The sequence below is a fragment of the Anarrhichthys ocellatus genome, unplaced genomic scaffold (assembly GCF_004355925.1).
Source record: "Anarrhichthys ocellatus isolate YVR2014 unplaced genomic scaffold, GSC_Weel_1.0 scaffold6, whole genome shotgun sequence".
NCBI lineage: Eukaryota > Metazoa > Chordata > Actinopteri > Perciformes > Anarhichadidae > Anarrhichthys > Anarrhichthys ocellatus.
Genome location: NW_022280036.1, coordinates 13536485 through 13558327, shown reverse-complemented (window position 1 = coordinate 13558327; position 21843 = coordinate 13536485). Strand labels below are relative to the sequence as shown.

Here is a 21843-nt window from a genome sequence, read left to right as displayed (position 1 = left end):
TAGAAACCCTTAGTTAGTGTGAAGCCACCGAGGGGAAATACATATGCATTAGACTACGGCTGCTGGGGATATTTACCAGCAGTAACCACACAAACAACAACAGGTAGCAGAGCCTGGAACCAAGACATGTTTAATTCATGCCAGAGGCAGCAGAGTACACTGGCTGTACACCTGTATCAATGAAATAGCCAATGCGTTTAGAAAAGGACTGTGTGTGTGTGTGTGTGTGTGTGTTTGTGTGTTTCCTTCCACTCAGTGGTGTGTGTGTCTGTCAGGCTGTCTCGCTGTGTTTGTGTGTGTGTGTGGGAGACAGAGGCAAAGAGAAAAGAGACAGAGACCCCAGGAAGTGATGCTGTCCCTGTACGAGGAAACATTCTCAGTCCATTACCCTGCATGTAGGTATAATTAGAGTAAAGCAGGACTAAGAGCCCGGGCTGCTACAACCATCTGCCAGGTGTATTTCCTCTTTGCAATACAAGTGGACAGATTTGTTTATACTGTAAAAGATCATGCATCTTCTTTCTTTCTTTTTTTTTTGCATCTTTTACCCTATTTGTTACAGATTGCATATTTTCTATAATCGCTGACCATGACCTGGTACAGCAGGTTCATTAATACATGAATGCATTTTAACAACTAGTAGGGATGTAAAACTTGCTTGAGATGGATAATTTACAACACTTAACATGGTGTTGCTTCCCCCCCCTCTTTCAGAGTTATGTTACCGTGTGGCAGTGCAGTTGAAAGCGGGGAAAGTCATTATTTCTGGGAGATGCTATTTCTAAGCTGTTAAAAACTATTAATTTAACTTTTAAATTTCTTTTCCTCCGAAAGCACAGTGCAGGAGTGTCATCATCTCTGGTGTGTGCATGGTAAACATTTAGCAGCCGTTACACTATAATGATAATGCTAGTTTGCTCTGACATTGGAGATGTCTGAGTTTCGTAATCACAGTGCATTCAGCTGTGCACTATTTGTGTCCACAGTATATTAAGTTCATTGAAGATGGCTGTCCGTCAAACGAGTCGCCCCCTGAACAGGCCACTAGACTGAATTTGACAGCTATGTTTTTTGACGTGTGATGTCTCCGAAAAAAACATCACGTCGCCGGCATCCGACAGTGGAGAGGGTGAAGGATGTGGTCCATAAAAACAGAAGCTTGGTATTGTTTACTTTAATCATCTTCTCAATAGAGCATCCTCTGCAGTTTGAGACGTGTGTGTGTGTGTGTGTGTGTGTGTGTGTGTGTGTGTGTGTGTGTGTGTGTGTGTGTGTGTGTGGTAGCCCTCCTAGTGACAGTAGGACCAGGCTCGCTTTTGAGGCATTGTTGGAAGCACCAAGGCGTGTTAACGCGATGTCACGCTTGGCTGCTCCCACAGTGGCTGGGGTTCACACCGAGGGCCAGAACACTTGAGGGACATCCAGCTCAGCCCTTTCATATCCTCCACATTGGCCTTTTTTTGGTTTTAAACAGTAAACCACCCCAACACTCCTGGCCCCTCCCTGCTCACTTTGTCATGTACACTTGATTTTAATATGACTCAATCATGTCCGTATAAGCGTGGCGGACGATATGTGTTGACATGTCTTTACGAGTGTGTCCCTTGTGTGCACATTTGTCCCTGTGCGCAGACCGTTGCCACGTCCAGTCAAATAATGTTTATGATCGCCATGGATTTGTTTGTAGGTGAGTCATAGAGGTTGACCTATAAATGTCAAGAAACCGCCCCCACTCTCTCTTTTGAACCAGTCCGATTCTTATCCAGGCTCCATGCACATGTTCATAGATTACTTCCAAGGATGTGTGTCACCATTGTATTTGTGGTCAGTTTTACACTTGAAATAACAGACTGTACTTTTGTCTCCCAACATTATTAAACAACTAAGTCTCTCCGCTTGTGTAAGCTGTACTCAAAAACACATGAGCAGCATCATACCACAGTGGGGATTGTGAAGGGCCAACAATGTTCTCTCTTTCGACTGATCATCACTGTCACTAACTGAAGATATGCACTTCTGTCAGGCTTGATAAGATGTAGTTCCATGCGCCTCGGGCTGCAGCTAATGATTATTTTCATTATCAATTAATCTGTCTACTATTATTAATCTAATAATCATTCACAGAGCCCATTGTGTTAACATCAAATTGTTTATTTATTTCCAACAGTCCAAAATCCAAATATATTCAATTCAGAACAATATAAAACAGGAAAAAAACATTTTTATTTTTATTTTTTTTATTGATAAGACGTTGCTTCACTTTTTGTTGATCCACTGATTGATTAGCTTAACCAACCCCCCCCCCCCCAAAAAAAAAAAAAAAGTAAAATGCCATGTGGAGGCTGATATTGTTGTGGGAGAATAAATTCATACAATAGAGGACAAACATAAATCCAAACCCAGTCATGAATACACACCGTCACACATGCACCTAAAAGGCTTCCAGATGATGTTGCTTTTCTGCTAACAACATGAGCCATTCTTCTGCATTTACAAAGATATTCGGGGTTGTTAACTATGGGAGAGGAGAGACGGAGGAGGGGGTCAAATCACAGCTCAACAAAGCAAAAACACGTTGATATGCATAAGAGCAGGACAGGCTTCACTTACCTATAACGGCGCTGGTTTTCACATTACCCACGGGGATTGTTGTAGGGCTCTTTCAACAATCCATTCCCACACCTCCTTTAATTTCTCTTCCTCTGTCTCCTTATTGCGCCCTCTCTTTTTCATACTCTATTTCGGTCGAGTCCAAATCACAATCATTGCCTCCAAATCATTGTCCTGAGGCTTTTTATTCTGCCCATCCTTGTCGTCATTCTCCCTCATCATCATCCCATTTCTCCCACTGTTGCCCTCCTTCCACTCTCCTTTCATTGCTCGCTGCCTCTCATCCTTTTTGTTAATCCAGCGTGCTGTTTTTCCATGTGACAGAGACGCTAGGCAGACCGCTCCGCACACACACACACACACACACACACACTGTTAACTATGACGAACAAGCAAGGGACAAACCTTCAATGACTGGTGTGTTGCCAGGTAATGAATGATCTTTAATTACAGCCAGCCTAATGCACACAGGCAAGCTAACAAGCTGTCTGCTAACCTTTTACCTTTTTAAAACGCTCACAGGGGGACATTGGAGCCTCCGCACATTTCTGACACCATACTTTTTCAATCCTCTGCACGTCTCCTTTCTGTATGTACAAACGCATTCAATAATAGTAGCTCACAGCGCAGTATATACACAGTTTTACACTCACAAAAAAAAAAAGTATGATGAGGTTGTTTTGCATCTGACCTCAGTGGTGATGTACAGCCATCTATTAGAGGGGAGGAAGTTGGGAGAGTTGCAGCCCTAAGTGGAAAAATCGACTGCAGGCCAGACTCTTAAAGCGATCATGCTTGGCACCAATGACTGAATAGCTTCTCGAATATGAGGATTTGCTCACTGTTTTTTTATTTTTCTATTAAATCGGACAAAAATAATATCAATGTCAAGTACAGCCTTGGAAACTCGTGCGAAGGATTGCTCTCTATTTTCTAGAATAAAGGAATAATCTAAGCAAATAAGCGATGGTTTAGTCAATGATTGAAATAATCATTGATTATATTTCTAGTTTAAAACTTTGGCACAAAATAGATTTTTTTGTTCCATATATTTCCATGTGCAGTAAACTGGCCCCAGATGCTCCACTTATGGATGCAACAAAAATAAAACAGGGCACATAGTCATCGTTAGACAGAACATGCAGGAAACTGCCACGCCAGCTAGCTGTGTTGTGGTTTTATGGCGGCTGTGGAAGTGTGTGTTTGATCTCGCTAACTTCAACTTGTTGTGTCAATCACTGCGCACAGAGTTAGAGGAAAAAAAAAAAAAAGGCACTTCACTCTCTATATTTTTCTGAGTCTGCATGACTACTCTCTTCTTAAAGTGATCAAATACTGCAAACTTCATAAGAACGGAGAGACGGGGAGGGAGTGGAAGATGAGAGGAGAGGCTCATCTGCATCTGTATTAGCAGCGGCAAATGCAAGTGGACCAAATGATCTGACGAGAAGAAAATGTGAATTCCTCTCTGCAGCTATTTGCAGATTGGAAAAAAAAAATAGAAACACTCAAACAGTATTGGACAGGGCCTTTTACATTCCTACAAAATGCCACCCTATCAGACATTTAATAAACCACCATGGTTCCATCTTGAAGTTCCTGATGACATTCTCAAACCAGTCAGAGCGGACATTAGTCTGCTTTGTTTGAGATTTGACTTGTCTCATGCTGCAACAGAACCAGTGACAGTAACCGGTTAAAAGGCTGAGGGCTGTGAGACTTACAGTTTAAAGACACATTTTACAGCAAAGCTGTGAGAGACACAACAAACTCAGCCTGCCAGCTCTTTTATCAATATTTTTTTCAAGTGTTTGCCTTTTCCAGTCTGTCTCCCAGCAAAGTTAAGGGTGGCGGCAGACTGAGGACTGTGATAGACTGCAGTTTAGCAGAATCGCAATGTGTTCATGTTTTAACAGACATACAGAAAATACCAATCTTCAGGCTTTTTTTTTTTTTTTTTACGTGTTGACTGTTTCTCTCCGGCCTCTTAACAGCTCCTCGTGGAGATGAGTTCATTGTCACCTCAATGGTGGCAGGTGGTTTGGCTTTAACAGTCAGGAAAGAAAAAGACAGGCAAACACTGCTGCAGTCTAGACTTGACTTTCTGTCTCTCTGCTGAGGCTGTCTGCCTTCTAACTTCTCCCGACTTCAAGAGAGCAGAGGAGGAGGAGAGAGATGAGTAAAAGCTCATCTGTATCATTTGAAGCAGCAAGTATAAATGGATTTACATGAGGAAATGTGAACTCCTTTTTGCTGCTATGTGCAGATGGAATAAAACCTCTCACTCGTTTCTAATATTGGACAGGGAAGGTTTTCCAATAGACTATCGCGGCGCGGTGTGAAGATCAACTGCAACGTTTTGGAAAATCGATACAAGAGTGCAAGAAGTTACGACATCACTGCACAGATCAAAAATGTCCAAATTGATCAGGTTCTATTGGGGGAGGTAAAAAGAATCCACCGTGTGCTACACTACCCAAATGCTGACAAAAGAAATGCAGCATGCAAAACGCATCAAAACCGTGTAACCTTTACATTGCCTTCCCCAACTTGCTCTTTGAAGAGAACGACGTGCTGCAGGAACAATAAAGTGCTGTTGGAAACATGCCTGCAGGAGCAGTCAACCCGAGGCAAGCTAACAGCAAAGCTTGCAATGCCAACTAACCCTACTCGCCCCTAACTCCTCCTGGTCAAAGGAAATAACTGAAGCAAGAAGCTATTTTGTTTACAAGGACATGCACACATTTGGTGTTGTTAAAGTGTTCAATTTAAATGGATGAAAGTGACCCTGAAATGGCGATAAACAATGTCCAGATGTCAACATTTAAGTGAAAAATGCATCCCTTTGGCGACTGTCCAAAATGTTGCCCTTTTTGTCCCTGCCTATTGTTAACGGAGAACCCATGTCATACATCAAGGGTCATTAACAGGTCTTGGGGAGTGCTACTTCTTTGTGAAAAAGTTGTATAAAGTCTTTAGTGGCGCTGCGGAATCCGATAAATTGCCTCAAGTGATGTCACCTGAGTCTTTAGAATCTGGGGGTGTGGAGTTAGTTCATTTCTGCTTGATGCTAGAGGCGAGGTTAGCCGCTATTAGCACAACACACCCAATTCTCCGACCAAACAGCCTGCGGTCAAGTGGAATTGTGGGTAATGTAGGCGCCAAAGAAAAGGAAGGCTTGGAATTTGAGTTATCTCTGGTTCTGCTGCATCAATTTCAATAATTTTTTGACTTCCCATTGTGAGTTTAACAATATTGTTTGATTGCAATGCTACATAGTTGTAGTACTCTTTTTACTACTGACAGTGTGGCAGTTGATATCATTTTAGGTTTTTTTTGTACTTGTTAGTGTTTTTAAATAAGTTAATGCCAGTCTAAATTCAAAAACTTTCATTTATATGCAATTGAAAGCCAAGTTTAAGCAGAATTGAAATGCAGTAACTCTCAGTGTGATGATTTGTTGTATCTCATTGCTTATCCGGTATCTAAGTCTGTGTCTAACTGTGTCAGAGGGATAAATGCGCAGCCCCACCATCACAGCATGTTTTCAATAAAAGGCGACGGTTTTGTCTTCGAATTCCACTTGACTCGTTCTCCTAAAGAACCAGTGTCAGTTGTTGGTTAAAGGAGTACAACCTGCGGGAAGAGACATGCTTTACATCTCTCAGATGTGTTTTACACCTGAGATGAAGGCGTACACTGAGAAGCTAGCGAGGCTTCAAAGGAAGGGGCAGCTAGGTGTCACAGGCGGGAGTGTGAAGAAACCGAACCGCCCGACTCTTTGATCAGGTTCCCCACTAAAGGGTCAGCGGTCTGTTAGGAAAAGAATCGCACTTTTTAACAGAAGCTTATATTGAAGTGTGGGGTTTTTAATCTCTTTTTTGAGTGTGGATTGATAGGTTCACGCCGATTAGAAAAAAGTAAAAATGTGGTAATAAATGCTAAAATAAACAAGGTGCTGATGTTTGAATTTTGACATTAACTGATGTCTGATAATACCCGCCAGCATGTTCTCTTTCTTTCTCTCCAAGAAGACAGCGATGGCTTCAGTTAAAAAATTCGACAGAAGTGTAAACAAGATATTAACATCAGTTAAAGAATTCGATAGAAGTGTAAACAAGATATTAAAATGTAAATTGCTGATAACACATTTGATCATTTTCTCAACATCAGAAACTGAGAGTGTGTTATTTGTAAAGGAAATGTGTGCTTGTGAGATATTGGACTGATCCAAGCACAAAGACACACACACACAGGGAGGGGGGGGGGGAGGTGTAGATGACAGGTTTTAAGAGGGAGGAGAGAGGAACCGGATGGGATCGGGGAGCACCGGATCGACAGTGGGGGAATAATTGTCATCTTTTTAAGATTGAGACTGCAACAACAGTAAGAGAGAGCAAAAGAGGGTGAGATAATGAGAGGAGACTTGCATTTGCAGCTGTGGTAACTGTTCAGTCACAGCAAGAAGGCAACACACTCTACTCATTTCATCCTTTTAAAATCCCCCACTGCCTCTTGTTTGCCGAACGTGTGTGTGTGTGTGTGTGTGTGTGTGTGTGTGTGTGTGTGTGTGTGAGATCGTTGGATTTCTTTGCTTAATTTTGCAGTCGGTTCCTTCTTGTCTGCTCTCTTTCCTCCCTTTATCCTTATTTATTTGTCAGAGGTTGTGTTCAGGGACGTTCCTTGTCATTCGTCAGCGTGGCCCATAAAACACACTGTCATGACTGACTGGCCACGCTCCAAACTCATTACCGATTGGCTGACAGAGCGGGTCGCTCTGTTCTGCTCTGATGTGTTTGACTCCTGTTTGCCAGACGTTTCAGGCTCAGGAAATTTTAAATGCGGTGATGTCTTTCCCCGCGTCACTCCTCTCAGCCTCACGCTCAAGGTCACATGAATATGGATTCACCCTCTCCTTCCAGCACACATACTGATGATGAAGTCTAAGATCTACTCAGAGGGATTATAATTCAGAACACAGGTCTGATCTGGCCATCACTGTGCTCCACTGACTGTGTGGGGGTGTGCTTTAAGTCGGAAAACCAGAGGAGAGGAGAGGGCGGCGGGCAGGGGGGGGCTAGGCAGGCGGGCTGGGGGGGTAGGTGAGAGAAATAAGAAAGATGAAGAGGACTACTGTAGGAGCAGAGAGCTGAGATGAAGAATGGGGGAAGGAGAATGGATGATAATGGGGGAATCGGGGGAGGTGGGGCCGGGCGAGAGGGTGTCATGTAAGAGAAAAGGGAAAGAGACTGGGAGATTGGAAAAAGGAGACGCGCAATGTTATTGAGTTTCTGTAACGGTTGATCAGCCATATCCATTTCATCATATTGAGCTTGCTGCTTGCCACAGTCTGCTGCAGGAAACGTTTCCTCATCAGCGTTTGTATACGCCGCATTCACTTCCAAGGCGTGTGTTTGTGTGTATTCATTCTGACTAACGGTGTGCACAGTGAGCTCATGTGGTTATGTGTACCTTTGCTTTGTTGTGCATATGCACGAGTGCTTCGTCATTGTTTCCTAATGCTTTCTGTATGTGGGGTGTCCGTGGCTCAGCGGGTCGTCCTTTAACCACAAGGTTGACTGTTTGATTTTAACCCATGTACCTGTATGTATAAAACAATTTTTATTTGCTGCAGAATGACTTCCTGTTGTATTCCGCTGCTTGTTTTTTCTTTTTTCTAATTCAGTCTGTAATCTCATTAACCCCTTGCTTTCATTTACTTAAAGGAGTCGCTTCTTCTCGCTCTCCTCCCTCATGCTCACAGTTGTGCTCACTGCTTTTGTCTCTGTTTTTTTTTGTTGTTTTTTTTTTTCCTCACAGAAAACAACAAGCCACCTTTACAAAGGTCTCGCTCTCGGCAGAATATAAATTTAGGTTCAGCGGTGGTGAAAGCTCCCCCTGCCAAGGAGGCCCATAACGAGTCTGAGGGCCATCCATCAGCAGCCCGGGCCAAGGCTGCTGCGTGTTCGGAGTCGAGCCGCAGGTACAAGAACACCCCGGGCCACAGCCGCTGGCTGGACAGGGAGAGGGTGGTGGAGAGAGAGACGGTTAAGCCGCCTGAGAAAGAGATGCAGCTTGAAGCAGAGCCTCCGGCCTTCCAGACGTCGTCCGCTGGTGCTGCCTTCAGCGACTGTAGCACCAAGGGAGAGTCTGATCTCGAGGCTCTGCTGGCCAGACTCAGGGCCTTGTGAGGTTCGTCTTCACATTGTCTCTGAAAGGACACACAGCATACAGTATGTTTGCGCCCACACACACATTAACGCACTCTGAATGTGACCAAAAAGATTTCGCTTCTCCGCTTTTGTAAACAAGCAGAAAATGTAGTCAGTAAGACAACGTTCTGAAAGAATTGCGAGGCATGAAGGGCAATTAAATTACAAGTCTTAACGCTAAATAACCAAACAAGGATTTTTTACATTTGCTTAAATTTGTATAAATCCTAAAAGAGAATTCAAGTAGGTAGAGGACAGTTGGTCACACCTTCGCCCACATAATGTCCTCAGAGGTTTCTTCACGAAATAGATAATATATTTTAAAATAAATGGTTATACTTAAGCATATTTGTGTCAAACATTACAGTTCAAAAGTGAAAAAAGCAGCCCAAATAGATTCAGCAGTCTCTACCTGATCCTGTAAAGTGCACTGCCAAAAAACATTCAAATCATTTATATATTTATATATTCCTAAGAATTGGAATGTATCAGTTTTTCTCTGAAAGTACAAGATGTGATGTAGTTGAGCACGTTCTTTGTAATCTGGTAGTATCCAATTTTATACAAAGATTAAATGAGAATTCTTTTACACATTGGCATTTCTTATCATTACCTTTGCTGTGTCATTTATTTACACCGTTATCATATTATCTTGTCCTACCTGCATTTTAGTTTTCAGTTATTTTCATATTCATGTTACAATTAAGAGCTTAAGCTTACATCTGCATTTATTACTTTCTGTATTTCATTATTTTGTGTCTGAGTCTTTTCCATTCCTGTGATGGGGTGTCTTTTATATTCAAAGTATTAATCTAATTGTTTGTATTCAAGAAAAAATAAATAAAGTTATCTGCGTTCTATAAAACTACAAATATATATATATATATATATATACACAAAGGACCAATACATACAAGTTATTAAATAGGATTGTACTTGCAAGATATAACAGCAATTGGATGTCATCGACAAGTTGATTTTGGTTGTACTAGACTGCTTTGTTTCTATGTCACTGGCAGTGAGAACATGTGTACACAGTGAGAACAAGTCTGCAGAATGGGAACACTATCCGAGAGTATTATTGTTCAAAATGTGGCACAAAAGCAACGAGAAAGTTCATCCACCCTCAAGCTAACCACAATTGATGCTGCCTTCCGTCTCCTATCTCCCCAAGATTACTCGTATCATGAGCATATTTGTTGTATTCACTCATTTTTATAGAAACATTTACAATAAAATAAAACAATAAAAATGTTGTGTCGTCTTTTTTTATCATTAACAAAGTTTTCAAACATCTGACTGATATTATACATTCCCATGTCTGTGTGGCTCTTAGCGTTTATTTTATTTACCAAGTTCGTGAGCAGAAACATCCTCACAACAGCTATCCTGAAATATTTGCATTGATCAAGTAATCGGCTTGATTAGCAACAAGTAGGACTTCAATATTCAGCCTTGAGTTGTATATGCTTGTAATTACTTTGGGAATGAATTTGCAGCACTTGCCAGATGAAAAGAGCTAAAGACCGACACTCTGGAGGCCCAAGGGGCTCAGATCATCTGTGCCCAAATTCTCCCAAAGGATGATTCACTCTTCTTTTTTTCCCCCCAAGTTTTCAATTCATGTTCTGTACGTTCTAATGCCACCATACTATGTAGTATGCCAGATAAAGATGTATTATGTCCCAATACATGGTATGTCAAATGCAGTATCACTACTGCATCCGATGGCATTTAGCAGAATGCGAGCCAGGAGGCTTTTCTGTCTATTCTGACCCACGATCGCAGAGGATATATGAGCAAGAGAGTCAAAGTTTGAGGTGCAATATTATGAGAATGTCCCACGGATGCTGGCATGCAACAGTGCATACTTTGTAAGGGCAGCTGCAGTACGTACTATAAATAAGAAGTATGCGATTTGGAACGCAGCAAATATTGCGTTCCCCCACTTTCTGCTGTGAGGGTCAGTTTGATGTAAATGTCCTCATTCCATCATAATTGGACAATCTGCTGCCGAGAGAGAACTGCGTGTTACTACATGTCTCTTTTGTAAAGATGTGCACATATCGGTGGACCATGGTTGCTGGTTTCAGCCTGTGAATGACCTTTGTATAGTGCTCTGTTAACTTTTACCACTCGCTTTTATGAGTTAAACAATTCATTAAAAAAAGGCACTGTGCTACACATATGCTTCCTTTAAAACATCTGAAAACTGTAATCCAAAAATCCCCATATAATGTGGTTATACTGTAGACAGAATTGAGAGTTACAGAGAGAGAGAGAGTTAACCGCCGACCAGTTAACCCGCTATCTGACAAGGTTCGCTTGCTGTAGCCTGTCAGATGGTGAATATCTTCACCACTGAGAGAGACACAACTGTCCCCATCTGGAGCGGTGCCAGAGACAAACACCTGCCCGGTGATGCACTCAGCGGTGCACTTGTTGTTGCTCCTCCAGTGGCCTCGATTCAGCTTGATTCAGCTTTAGCTGGCCGCAGTCTGCTGTTTCTGGAACAGTATTCAAACCACTTTATTTTAAGGGTTTTTCATGGTTCTCTGAGAAGGACAGTCACCGTCTTTGATAAGTCAGCTTTTTGTTTTTGTAAAGCTGCTGCCTCTGCCTCAGAAGAGAGTTCATTTGTGTTGTTTTGTTTTTTCTTTTTCTTTCCAATGCCACGGAGGATTATCTCAGTTTCTGTGTCGCTGAGGTCCTTTTTTTAAGTTTCCCGAATGTTATTTTGATCTATGATATTCTGTACGTGGGTATTCTTCTTTGTCCAACATTGTTTCTGAGGACATGCAATGTTATTAATACAAGTTAATTAATGTGCTGTAAACATTCTTCTGATTTACATACATTAACAACACACCAGAATTCAGAATGAATAAATTAAGCATTTTATCCATCCTACTTTTTTGTGCACTGTTCTGTAATTTACAAAAACTTTGGCTTTCTTAACTGGCACAGACACACATGAGTAGTACAATGTTAATTAGGCAGAAGTACATTTTGTCCAACACAGGAGTGGGAGCCTGGAGCTGCATGCATTTTGGCAATACATTCTCTTTAATTGCCTGTATGCTGTCAAGATCTAAAAAAAAAAAAAATTACACATTGTCAGGCCTGTTTCTCTGCAAGGAGAGCGGGGAAATGACCAGCTAAACTCATAGACACTACAAATTGAGAGGAGAAGCAGAGCATAAGGAGGGTAGGATCTTGTTATGGTGAGGGAGCCTTCATTACTCACAGGCCTGTGTTCCAGCCACGAGGTTTATCTACGGGCCCAATAAAGAGGAGCAAAACATATTGTGTAGCAGATTGCAATCTGGGTCCTTTTGATTGGAGAAGAAGTTAAAAATGTGTGTGAGGATTTGTCGAGGAGGGGGAAAGTACAAAGCAGATCGACAGATTTGTCACTGTTTCTTCAAAGAGTGAGCTCTCTGCTGTATACTGTACACATCTTGCTGGTGAATTTGATGGTGCAAAAAATCCCTCTCCATTGTCTGGCAGAATCATTTTGTAAGATACTGCTGATGGTGTCAGTCACAGTTGTATCAGGTGGTTAGGAGCAATAACAGGAGCAATAACAGGAGCAATACAGGAGCAATACAGCCCTGTTTCTTATGTTCAATCCGGGCAGTATGGTGTCCTTGCATTGTTGATACAGGCTACATAGTGAAAGAAGCAGCTCGGCAGCTTCTGCTCTCTATTCAACCACAGCCCTGTGTGATCATACAGCATGCACACGTTCACTGTAGTGAGGAATGAAAGACCGAAGCACAGAGACTGTTCGGAAAAACAGAGGTTCTCAGATTCCTTGAATGACACTGCAGACCCCCTAAAAGCCTCAATAGCTAAATTTCGGGCGATCTCTAAAAACACAAGACAGTTATCAGTCACTCGCTATAGTCACTAGAATATATTTTAAAAGCTAACTAATGCCTCAATTGCCCGACGGGTATTTCGCACACTGCTTAAGACCTAAAAGGATTCTTGCCGTTAAGCAAGTGAAACGTGAGCCGTCTGTTGCATCATACGTGCCTGAGATGGATGACTGAAAAACAAACATTTTAGAGAGGTCATGTGCTATTTCTTCCTGGTATATCTGTTCATTGCCTGGCAACCGCTCCCTGTATAGAAATAGTCTCGCACGTTAGCCTCATTGTTCCATATTTCTTACCCCGCTGTCTGTACGTTTAGCTTCTACGTGAAAGATTTGTTGTAGTTGCTCTGTTCATCAATGCAGAAGTCTTTGAGCTGTTCCCAAAACGTTTGCTCCCCACTTCAAATCAATTGAAGTGCTCAGAAACTGAGTTTGTGTCTTTAGCATGTGCCGTCTCCTTTCTGTCTCTCGCAACCGCACAGCTGTGTGTTGTTTTTTTTTTGTTCTCTTCTTAACTGTGAAGCTGCACCACAGCGCATGACTCTGAGGCAGAGCCTGACTAATCATTGCACAACCAAAGCGGAGTCACCTTGTTGCTGGGCTCAGATCCAGGATGAGACAGTTATGGTGGTAAACCGACACCCTAATAGGGGTCACCCAGGGACAAATCGGGCTCTCATTGTTCTCTCCTGTTAATAGATCAAGCCAGACTGACGAAATGTTCATGTCTGTGCAAAGTGCTTATGCAGTGTTTGTGGTCGAACACTTAAATCAACTATGGATTTTCCCCACCTTCTTTATTATTCTACAGGTTTATCTTGCAGCGGTGTGCAGCAGCCCTCTCTCTTCTACACCGGGGCTATACCTCCATCTGTCCCTGCAGGTGTTTTTTGTTGTGTGTGTGTCTTGTCGGTGTTTCTTTGATCACTCTCGCAGTACACCGGTGTACATTTTGGCCCCCTTTCAGCTCTTTGTCTTTGTTCTGTCTCACAGAGATGTTTTGTTGTTTTTCTTGTTAAAAGCATTGAAGACGGTAAACGCATCCCTCGCCGCTTTTCAAACAAATTGCACATATTTGGCAATCATGCAAAATATCACAACAGATATCGAATATTTCGCTATCAGTCCCAGTGCACCGATTTATTCTCTCTTCAGACGGCTGAATGGTATCCTGCAGTCTTAACTTTCTGCATGTTCATTCACTTCATTCGCTGAAGCCCCCCTAAAATGTTCTTCAGCCCCCCCCAAATAATTTGGCATTATTGGCTTTAAAAAAAAAAAAAAAAATGTATTTTTTATTTTGGTGATGTCATTAAATTAAACTATTGTTGATCATATGGACAAGTTATTTATAACTAACATGCTACATATGTGCATGCATTCTGGTTTGTATGTTTTCTCCCCCTTCAAACAATCCAATAGCCCATCATCATACTTAACGATATAAAGTTGACACTGTCACTGTCATTCTCCATCCATTGTGTGCGGTCCCTTTAAGAGTTAGGATTTGGGAGTGACGCGGATATGAAAGCTAGTTTATCCGTCTTTCCTTTACAAGCAGGAAAATTATTTCTCTCTTTATTTGAGAAAAGTTCATATTTGTGTTGTCAAATTTCACTATGACCCTGAAATTCTGTCTCTTGTGTTATCATATACTGAATGCAAGCAAAACTACAGAGCAAAATCACTCTTTCTGATTGAACCAATCTATGAACTGTGAAACAATGGATATCCGCGGCCCCAAATGGGCCCAAAAGAAAAATTGCACGCGCAAACATGCCGCTCCCCTTGGGGCTAAGCCCCCCCTTTCTTTGAATCCTAGAAACGCCCCTGATCACGTATCAGTCTGATTAAATAGAACATAGTTAGGCTACATGTTGGAATAACACCAGTGGGGAACATTTAGAAATGACAGAGAGAAGGGGGAGAGAAATACGTTTTGAAAAAAAACAATTCTGAAGCTGGTTCTCTACTTGTCAAATGCTCTAAAATAAAAATAGAACGCCGTTGGTGTTCGGTGATTATAGCCATATATATATATATATATATATATATATATATATATATATATATAAAACAAAACAATTATAGCTGACTTTCATCAGTCAAATTTAGCTTATTTCATTTGAAGAATGTGCGTGACAGTCCAAGAGAGGAGCTGTGGTGTCTTTTTAGGGCTGCTGCAGTGCATAATAAATCCCCAGAGGGCTGTGGCACCTGAGCAGAGTGACAACTGTAAGAGCGGTACAGTTGTATTTGTTGGCGGCAACAGAAGTGAGCACATCTGGCTTTGATCACCATGGTGATGATAGTGCAGAGAGTGGCAGGGCAAGCAGAACGATGGAGATGGATTCTCAGGGGAAGCATTATCCTGTTTAGAAAGTCTAATGAGAGAAAAGGCGCTGCACCTCCGCTAACTGCTGTCCTTGTTTCAAACAAAGGAGCGTGCGACCAAATACGCATAGGCTTATGCAAGATGGAAGGAAAAACGGGTACATTGGGTACCGGGATGCAAATAAACCCATGCTATAACACACAGACACATCATTTATTGAGGGCTGCGACAGTAATTAATTAAAAGTTAATATCAAATCAAAAGATGATGCCACGAGCAGGGATTTTTAAACTAATTGAAAAGACATGTAGCAGAAAGATAGTCGACCTAGTAGTACAATAGTACTTATTGGCAGACAAACCATGAGACGTGAGGCATAACATTCATCTAGATTCTAGATGGACAATCAAAACTTCCATTGTAGCCACCCACATGCATGTTTTGGAAAGGGGCATGCAGGGCTGGAAGAGGAGATGACTCCTGTGTTGTTGTTTTTTTCTGTAGCTCCTGTGCCAGCTTGGCGTCGGTCCTGGCGTGCGACAACACCGAAGATTCAGCCTCAAACAGCACAGTCTCTGGTTACAAGTGTGCCAAGGAACAGTGATGGCTTCAGGGAAGGGAAGTCAACTCTGCTGTCACAAACACATTCATCAGGATTGTGCAGGTATCTGGCAACCTCAGGACAACCTGCACATCATAAATCAAATCTCTCATAATCATTCATCAACATGTGGCTGGAGGCCCTTTTTATTTCATCAGCGTTTTATGCTCTCTTGAAACCGGTAGCCATACAAGAACTTTTCAGAATTAATTCAACTAAATTATATAAAAATAATATATAAATAGTATTTAAATAAGGCATTATCTGAACTCTGAATTTAATTTATGCGTTATCTGAGACATTTCGTTAAAAAAAAAAAAAATGTACCTGTTGCTGAGGATAAATTCCTTCCTCACACACATTTGTGTTAGCATAACTCCACAGTCCACAGCTTAACAGAACAAGCAGCTCTCCATGTGTCGATACATCAGGGGGGTCAGCCGGCATGTGCTGACTGCTGCCAGACCGAGTGCTGTGGTAAACTGCCAACAACCATTCAAGTCCAGTTTAAATCCCCCAACCCACAGAGGCGAGCTCCCAAATAAGATAAGACAACTGAGTATCTTCATAATAGAGCTCTGGCATTAACGTCTGCGCTCAGTCATGCACTCGATGTGTGTCGAGTCTCTTTTTAACAGGAATGGCGAGATTAGTCTCTGACAGCGGGGGCAGTAACTGCTGTGCGGTGAAGCTCCGGTAGACAAGTAAATGGTGCGGGGAGTTTGGCTTATTGAACTTTGTCACGGGGTTGATGAGCACGCAGCTAGGCAAGCCACAGGCTGTACAAATCACCTGGAGCACACTCGCGCAGGATGTTGGCAAATAAATGGGAACACAGTGCTTCTCTGGAGCAGCCTCTCCGGCTAAACAGCCGCTACAGTCACCTCCATGACTTCAAACCTTGTCTGCCCGATCACGTACATCTGTTTTTTGGGTCACGGCATTTATTAAAAAAAGAGAACAGTCCTCACCTACTGGCCCCGGAGTTCAGTCCTTTCCCCAACGGTATTTTTCAACCTCCCAAATTCACAGTTCGGTTTATAAAAACCTTCCAGCTCAGTTCAATACAAGGCAACTTTCTGTTCATGTTCAGTTCCACACAATTCACTTAATGTAACACAACGATCAGATATAATCCCCCTGTGACACGGTTTGAACTATTGTACACAATTTCAAAACACACTTGCAAACTATTTAAGAAAATGCTTTGATTTTTTTAAGAAGCTTACTGTTTTACTTTCCTATTTCTAATAATCATTGAGGCAGCTCATATGATCTGTTGTGTGCAGCAGAGCATGCATCTTTTCTGGTGATGCGGAAGTGAAATGATCATCTAGCAGCCCTGACAACCGCTGCTATTGATGCCTTAATCTGCCTTTGGAGGATTTGGAGGAGCCAGAGATGTGTCTCCGACGTCCAGACTTTTTAAAAACACATTACAGTTTTATTAAATGTGAGCAAAAAAAAAAATCCCACTGACCTTTTAACCTTTGAATCAATTCTTCAGTTACCTCATGTGTTGCAGTCTCAATGTCAGTAAAAGCTCTGTTTTATGCAGAGGGAGGCCCCTCCCCCCTCTCTCTACGAGCCTGTGATCGATAAAGCTCATAAGTCTTTTCCTCCAACTGAGCAAGCTTCTGCTCCATACCCCATCGAGAATCACTGAGCGTCAGACAGACCAGACACACTCCTCCTAAAGGTGCCTCCCGTCGCATACAAATCTTGAATCTGTCCCACCGACTCTGCTCCGCCGGGCTCTTTCACATGCGCATTTTGTCCCTCGAGACCAGAGACAACCAGACAAGTAGATAAAGTTTCAGTGAGTTGCCGGCCAAGAAAAAGATGAATATGGAAAGCTACATCTCGCTGTTGTGTCTGCGTGTTTACATGCTTCTGAACTTGTTGGAGTGTACTGAGGCTATACTTACATACCATGTTTGATTTCTTATAGACATGTTTAGCAAATTGCATTAGTGTCGAAGGAGCCGCGGTCGCATTTGCCTAATGAAGGAACTAAGAATAAAATGAAGTTTAGGGCCAAAAGCTACGACACACTCGAGAAATAAACAGCTTGTCTCGTCGAATTTGCAAATCTGGTAAAGTGTTTTGAAATCCCTTTGATTTAGGACCTCTCTGCTCTGCAATGTAAATCAGCTAGTGAATAAATGACTTCATGACTGCATTAATATGTATGTGCATGTCATGCTTGCCTGCAGTTTGTTGTCAACAAGATTTGGAACAAACTGGACTCTCATTTCGGATCGACAGACTGAGATGGGGGTGTTGTCGCAACACGTGTTTAAATTCCCACTACAACATTATTACCAGGGAGTACACTCGACACGAGAATGTCATCAAGCTGAGCAAGTAATAGACGCACACGCACACACACACAAAGCCCCATTCAGGAGTGAATTGCAGGTCTGTTCTGGACTCCGGCCCAGGCATGGGAATATATCCCAACCGACGTTACACATGGCTACACCACTAATAGGAGCAGGAAGGTTGTGATGTAAATGGGGAGTTGAAATACATGACAGAAAGGAGGGAGGGAAGGTCCTGACATCAGGTGGGCAGGAAGCCCACGGATCCTCCCTGAGGTCCGACAGTCAGGTCGAACAAACCAACACGTGGTCAGCGTGCAGATGCCTGACAGCAGCTGCTGCGTTAAAGTCGGAACTACGTCCGTTTCAAAGCCAGTGATAGAGAGGCCTGATTACTCTTTCATTATGAGTCATCCTGCAGAGTATTCATGTGCAATTAGGGAGTGATTGGTTGAATGTGTTTGTGTGCGTACAAGGCCCACATTGTGGACGTGCATGTGAGCAGACCAGCTCACATCACGCTTTGATGTGTTTCCGTGATTGTATCCTCTGGCAGATAACACTGCTGTGTGATTTGGAGCACAGGGGTTAGAGTGCCTGAGTCAGCTCTGGCTTTGCTCTGGGAACAGCCAGTCTCCCTCTCCTTTGAAATCACAGTAACGTACAGTTCATCTCAAGAATCAAACTACCACAGGCATCTGCTAGCACAGCGGCAGCTGACACCTTATCTGCAGCAACGAGATGCAGAGATTGGCTGGTACATTTCATTCGAGACCCCATCGATGTGATCAATTTTCACTTTGCAGCAATTTTTGAAAAGTAAAAAAAAAAAAAAGATGTTTAAATCTTTAGAATATACCCAGCTGTCATAAAATATTCGAAAAGAAGATATTTTTTCCCCCGGGTGTATTATGTCATTAAGGATACCTCAGTGTTGATGTTATGCATATATATTATATTGCACATATTTTGCAAAGAAAAGTATAGAAGGCAGGTGGAAAGCTCAGTTGATTCAGATGATGTTTATGTCCCAGCAATATCAAATTGAGAATACAAATAACATGAACACCGACTAGAATTTATGACTCCCAATATAACTTCTATGTAGTGTGGTTGGGCTGAGTAGGTCATATGAGGGGGTTAAGTAATAACAATAATGTATTTTATTTGTATAGCGCTTTAAAAGGTACTCAAAGACGCTTTGTAAATAGATGCCACTGATGTCTGAGCGCATGCAGCCCACTGACTGCTGTAAATGACATAGAGACAAAATGGGGGTTTCTAGCACAACTTCACCTACTTTCGACGTGCATAGAGAAGAAAAAGTCTGAAGAAGTCAAAGCTCCAGCAACAGCTTCAGGCCACAAGCCAAACTGCGTTGCTCTTATAATAGTTTGTTATTCTATATACCACGAGTGTTGTTTTGTGTACTACAAGTTTTGCTAGAGTTTTGACCTCTGCCGTAAATAACATGAAATTTAGCAAGAACTTACCGAATAATATCTGATTATTCTTCCCCCGGGGTTTCTTGTTTTGCTTCTCACTGCTTTGTAACTTTGTTCACAGTGTCGGTAGACTGGTTAAACTAACACCATGTCGGCCTGATGGAAGTTTTTGATGGACAGTGTTTCACATTTTCTTTTCCAAAAACAAATTAAAACAATGATGAATCTGTTTAACTGGACTTATTTGTATGTTTGTTGAACCTACACTGGCACATCATCACTTACTATAATAAAGCTGATGCCTATTTGCACATCCAGCAGACACAGAGATTCAGAGGAAGTCAAGACTTCGGGCAAGCTGTATGTTGTAAGTCTAATATTCACTCTCCTTTTGACTCTAGCTTTGGTTGCCACCAAGCCACTATGTGTAGCATGGCGCTTGCTCTGTCTGCCGTTTGGTGCTGGGCATGTCGCATACAGTTGGTTTATCAGATATGTTTCACTGGAAGCAGTTGCCAGCTGCTGAAAATACACAGTCCTCAGAGGAATGACAACAGCATCGGTCATTTCAGCAAGTGCCCATAAACAACAGGTTCCCTAACAAAACAGTACTTTTAACATAAACCAGGATGTTTTGGTGCCTAAACCTAACCAAACCCTACCATGGTGTTGTCACATCATACAAATGATTTATTTATAACAGCGATTTGGTTCAGAGATACAGACAACATGTTGTGCTGCCGACAGGGCAGCAGAGTAGAAACCACTTCTATGTTTTGTTCGACACAGAAAGAAAAATATATTTTGTCATTTAATTTGCAGGACCTCTTGGCTGAAAACAAGGATGTTGAGAGCGAAGTACTGAGCGCAATTGTGGTCGGGTTGAAACTCTATGGGTTTGTCACAACAAATGTCACCTTTTACACTACGCACAATCATTTCCACTCATTATGAATACAACGCATGTGTTACAGCAACATTAAAATGGATGGTAATCTAACAAGGACATACTTTACCATCTTTTTCATAAGAAACGGACACCTTTTTGTAAAAGATATACACAGATATTAGATAAAGTTGGCTATTTTGTTTTATTTGGCTATTTTCAGTTATTTATGTAACAGATTTCAAATGATTGCGTATGTCTTGTCTAAACATGAACAATGTCGGGTTGTTTTATAAAGCAACCAGCCCTTTCAGAGTAAAATTAAATCATTCATAATGTAGACTTCGTCAAAGTTTAAGTGCACATTGATTTCATTGTTTTTCAGCTTTCATCAAACTTGCTTTCTGGTTACGATTGCTTTCAGTGTTGATGCTTCAAATTACTTTTTAAGCCAGCCATGCTGTCATCTAGCTCGACCGCGGTCTTGTCAACTCCCCATTTAAGTATTATTTAAAACTGACGGCCAGAGGGGAAACTAAGCTCTTTGTGAAATAAAATCCACATACATTGCCTGAAATGAATAAAGGCATAGTAACTGCCAGTTGCTTTATTCCTCATGAATGGAACTCCAATTAAAGCAGGAAGCTTTTTGTCCTGCTAGAGAGAAGAAACCAGGCTCATTTACAGAAGTCACGACAGATTAGGAACACAGTATTACTGTAGAACACTCTGCCAGTGATTGGAGAGAGAATTGATGAATATTTTCAATGCACAAAGGAAGTTTACAGAGGACTGAAATAACATAATGCTCTTAGCTTACAGTGCAATTCTGTGCTAATTCCCTAAAGGCTCTATTTTCTTAGTCATATGGGGATTTAAATGTACTGTTTTCACATTGATGAAGGAAATCATTTGTGGGTCCTTGATGCTCTGGAGCACTGGATTTATTTATTTTTTCAACCATCAAGCTTGCATATGAGCCAATGCTACTGTATGTCGGTTATTAAAGTCACTCGAGAGGGATCTGTGTCTGTGTGGTTTTAATTGACACTACAAGTGAACGAGAAAATGTACAGGAGTTCAACTTTAATCAAGTCCCATGTGAAGAAAAACATTCCAGTGGAGGAAACGAGAGTTTGTATCACACCATGTATTCTCATTATTGTACACTTCGTGTTTGACGTGTGTACTGTACTTACTGTCTCCAGGTGCTGTCAGACCAGAGGAGCCTCGCCAGACCAAGTGAGCAGAGTTGAATGGCCTTTCTCCTGCCGTTAACACTCCTTGTCTGCCAACATTACCGTGCATATGGTCAGTGTGTTCCCAGGCGGCCAGGCTGCTCACAAACATGCAGCACTTAAAGCTGCCGTCTTCGCCCACGCAGACGAGCTGGAGAAGCACACGCTTATATGCAGACTGGTTCCTCTTCGCCCGTCTGCCCTACATCCCATGATTCCAGTTGACAGCAGCAGACGTGTCACAGCTGGCTCTGAGACCAAACTTGAACAAAGGCAGGTTACACCAAGTAGGTCACATGTCTTCTTGAA

At 42.0% G+C, this 21843-nt stretch overlaps 1 protein-coding gene across 1 annotated transcript in view; it reads left to right on the top strand.

The window, feature by feature from the left end:
* LOC116382925 (protein diaphanous homolog 3) overlaps positions 1–10024 on the top strand; it is a 158360-nt gene extending 148336 nt beyond the window's left edge. The window contains exon 26 of the mRNA XM_031846369.1: positions 8431–10024. Coding sequence (XP_031702229.1) covers positions 8431–8801 — 371 coding nt within the window. The 3' untranslated portion in view covers positions 8802–10024. The remainder of the gene's footprint in view (positions 1–8430) is intronic.
* The last annotated feature ends 11819 nt before the right edge of the window (positions 10025–21843 follow it).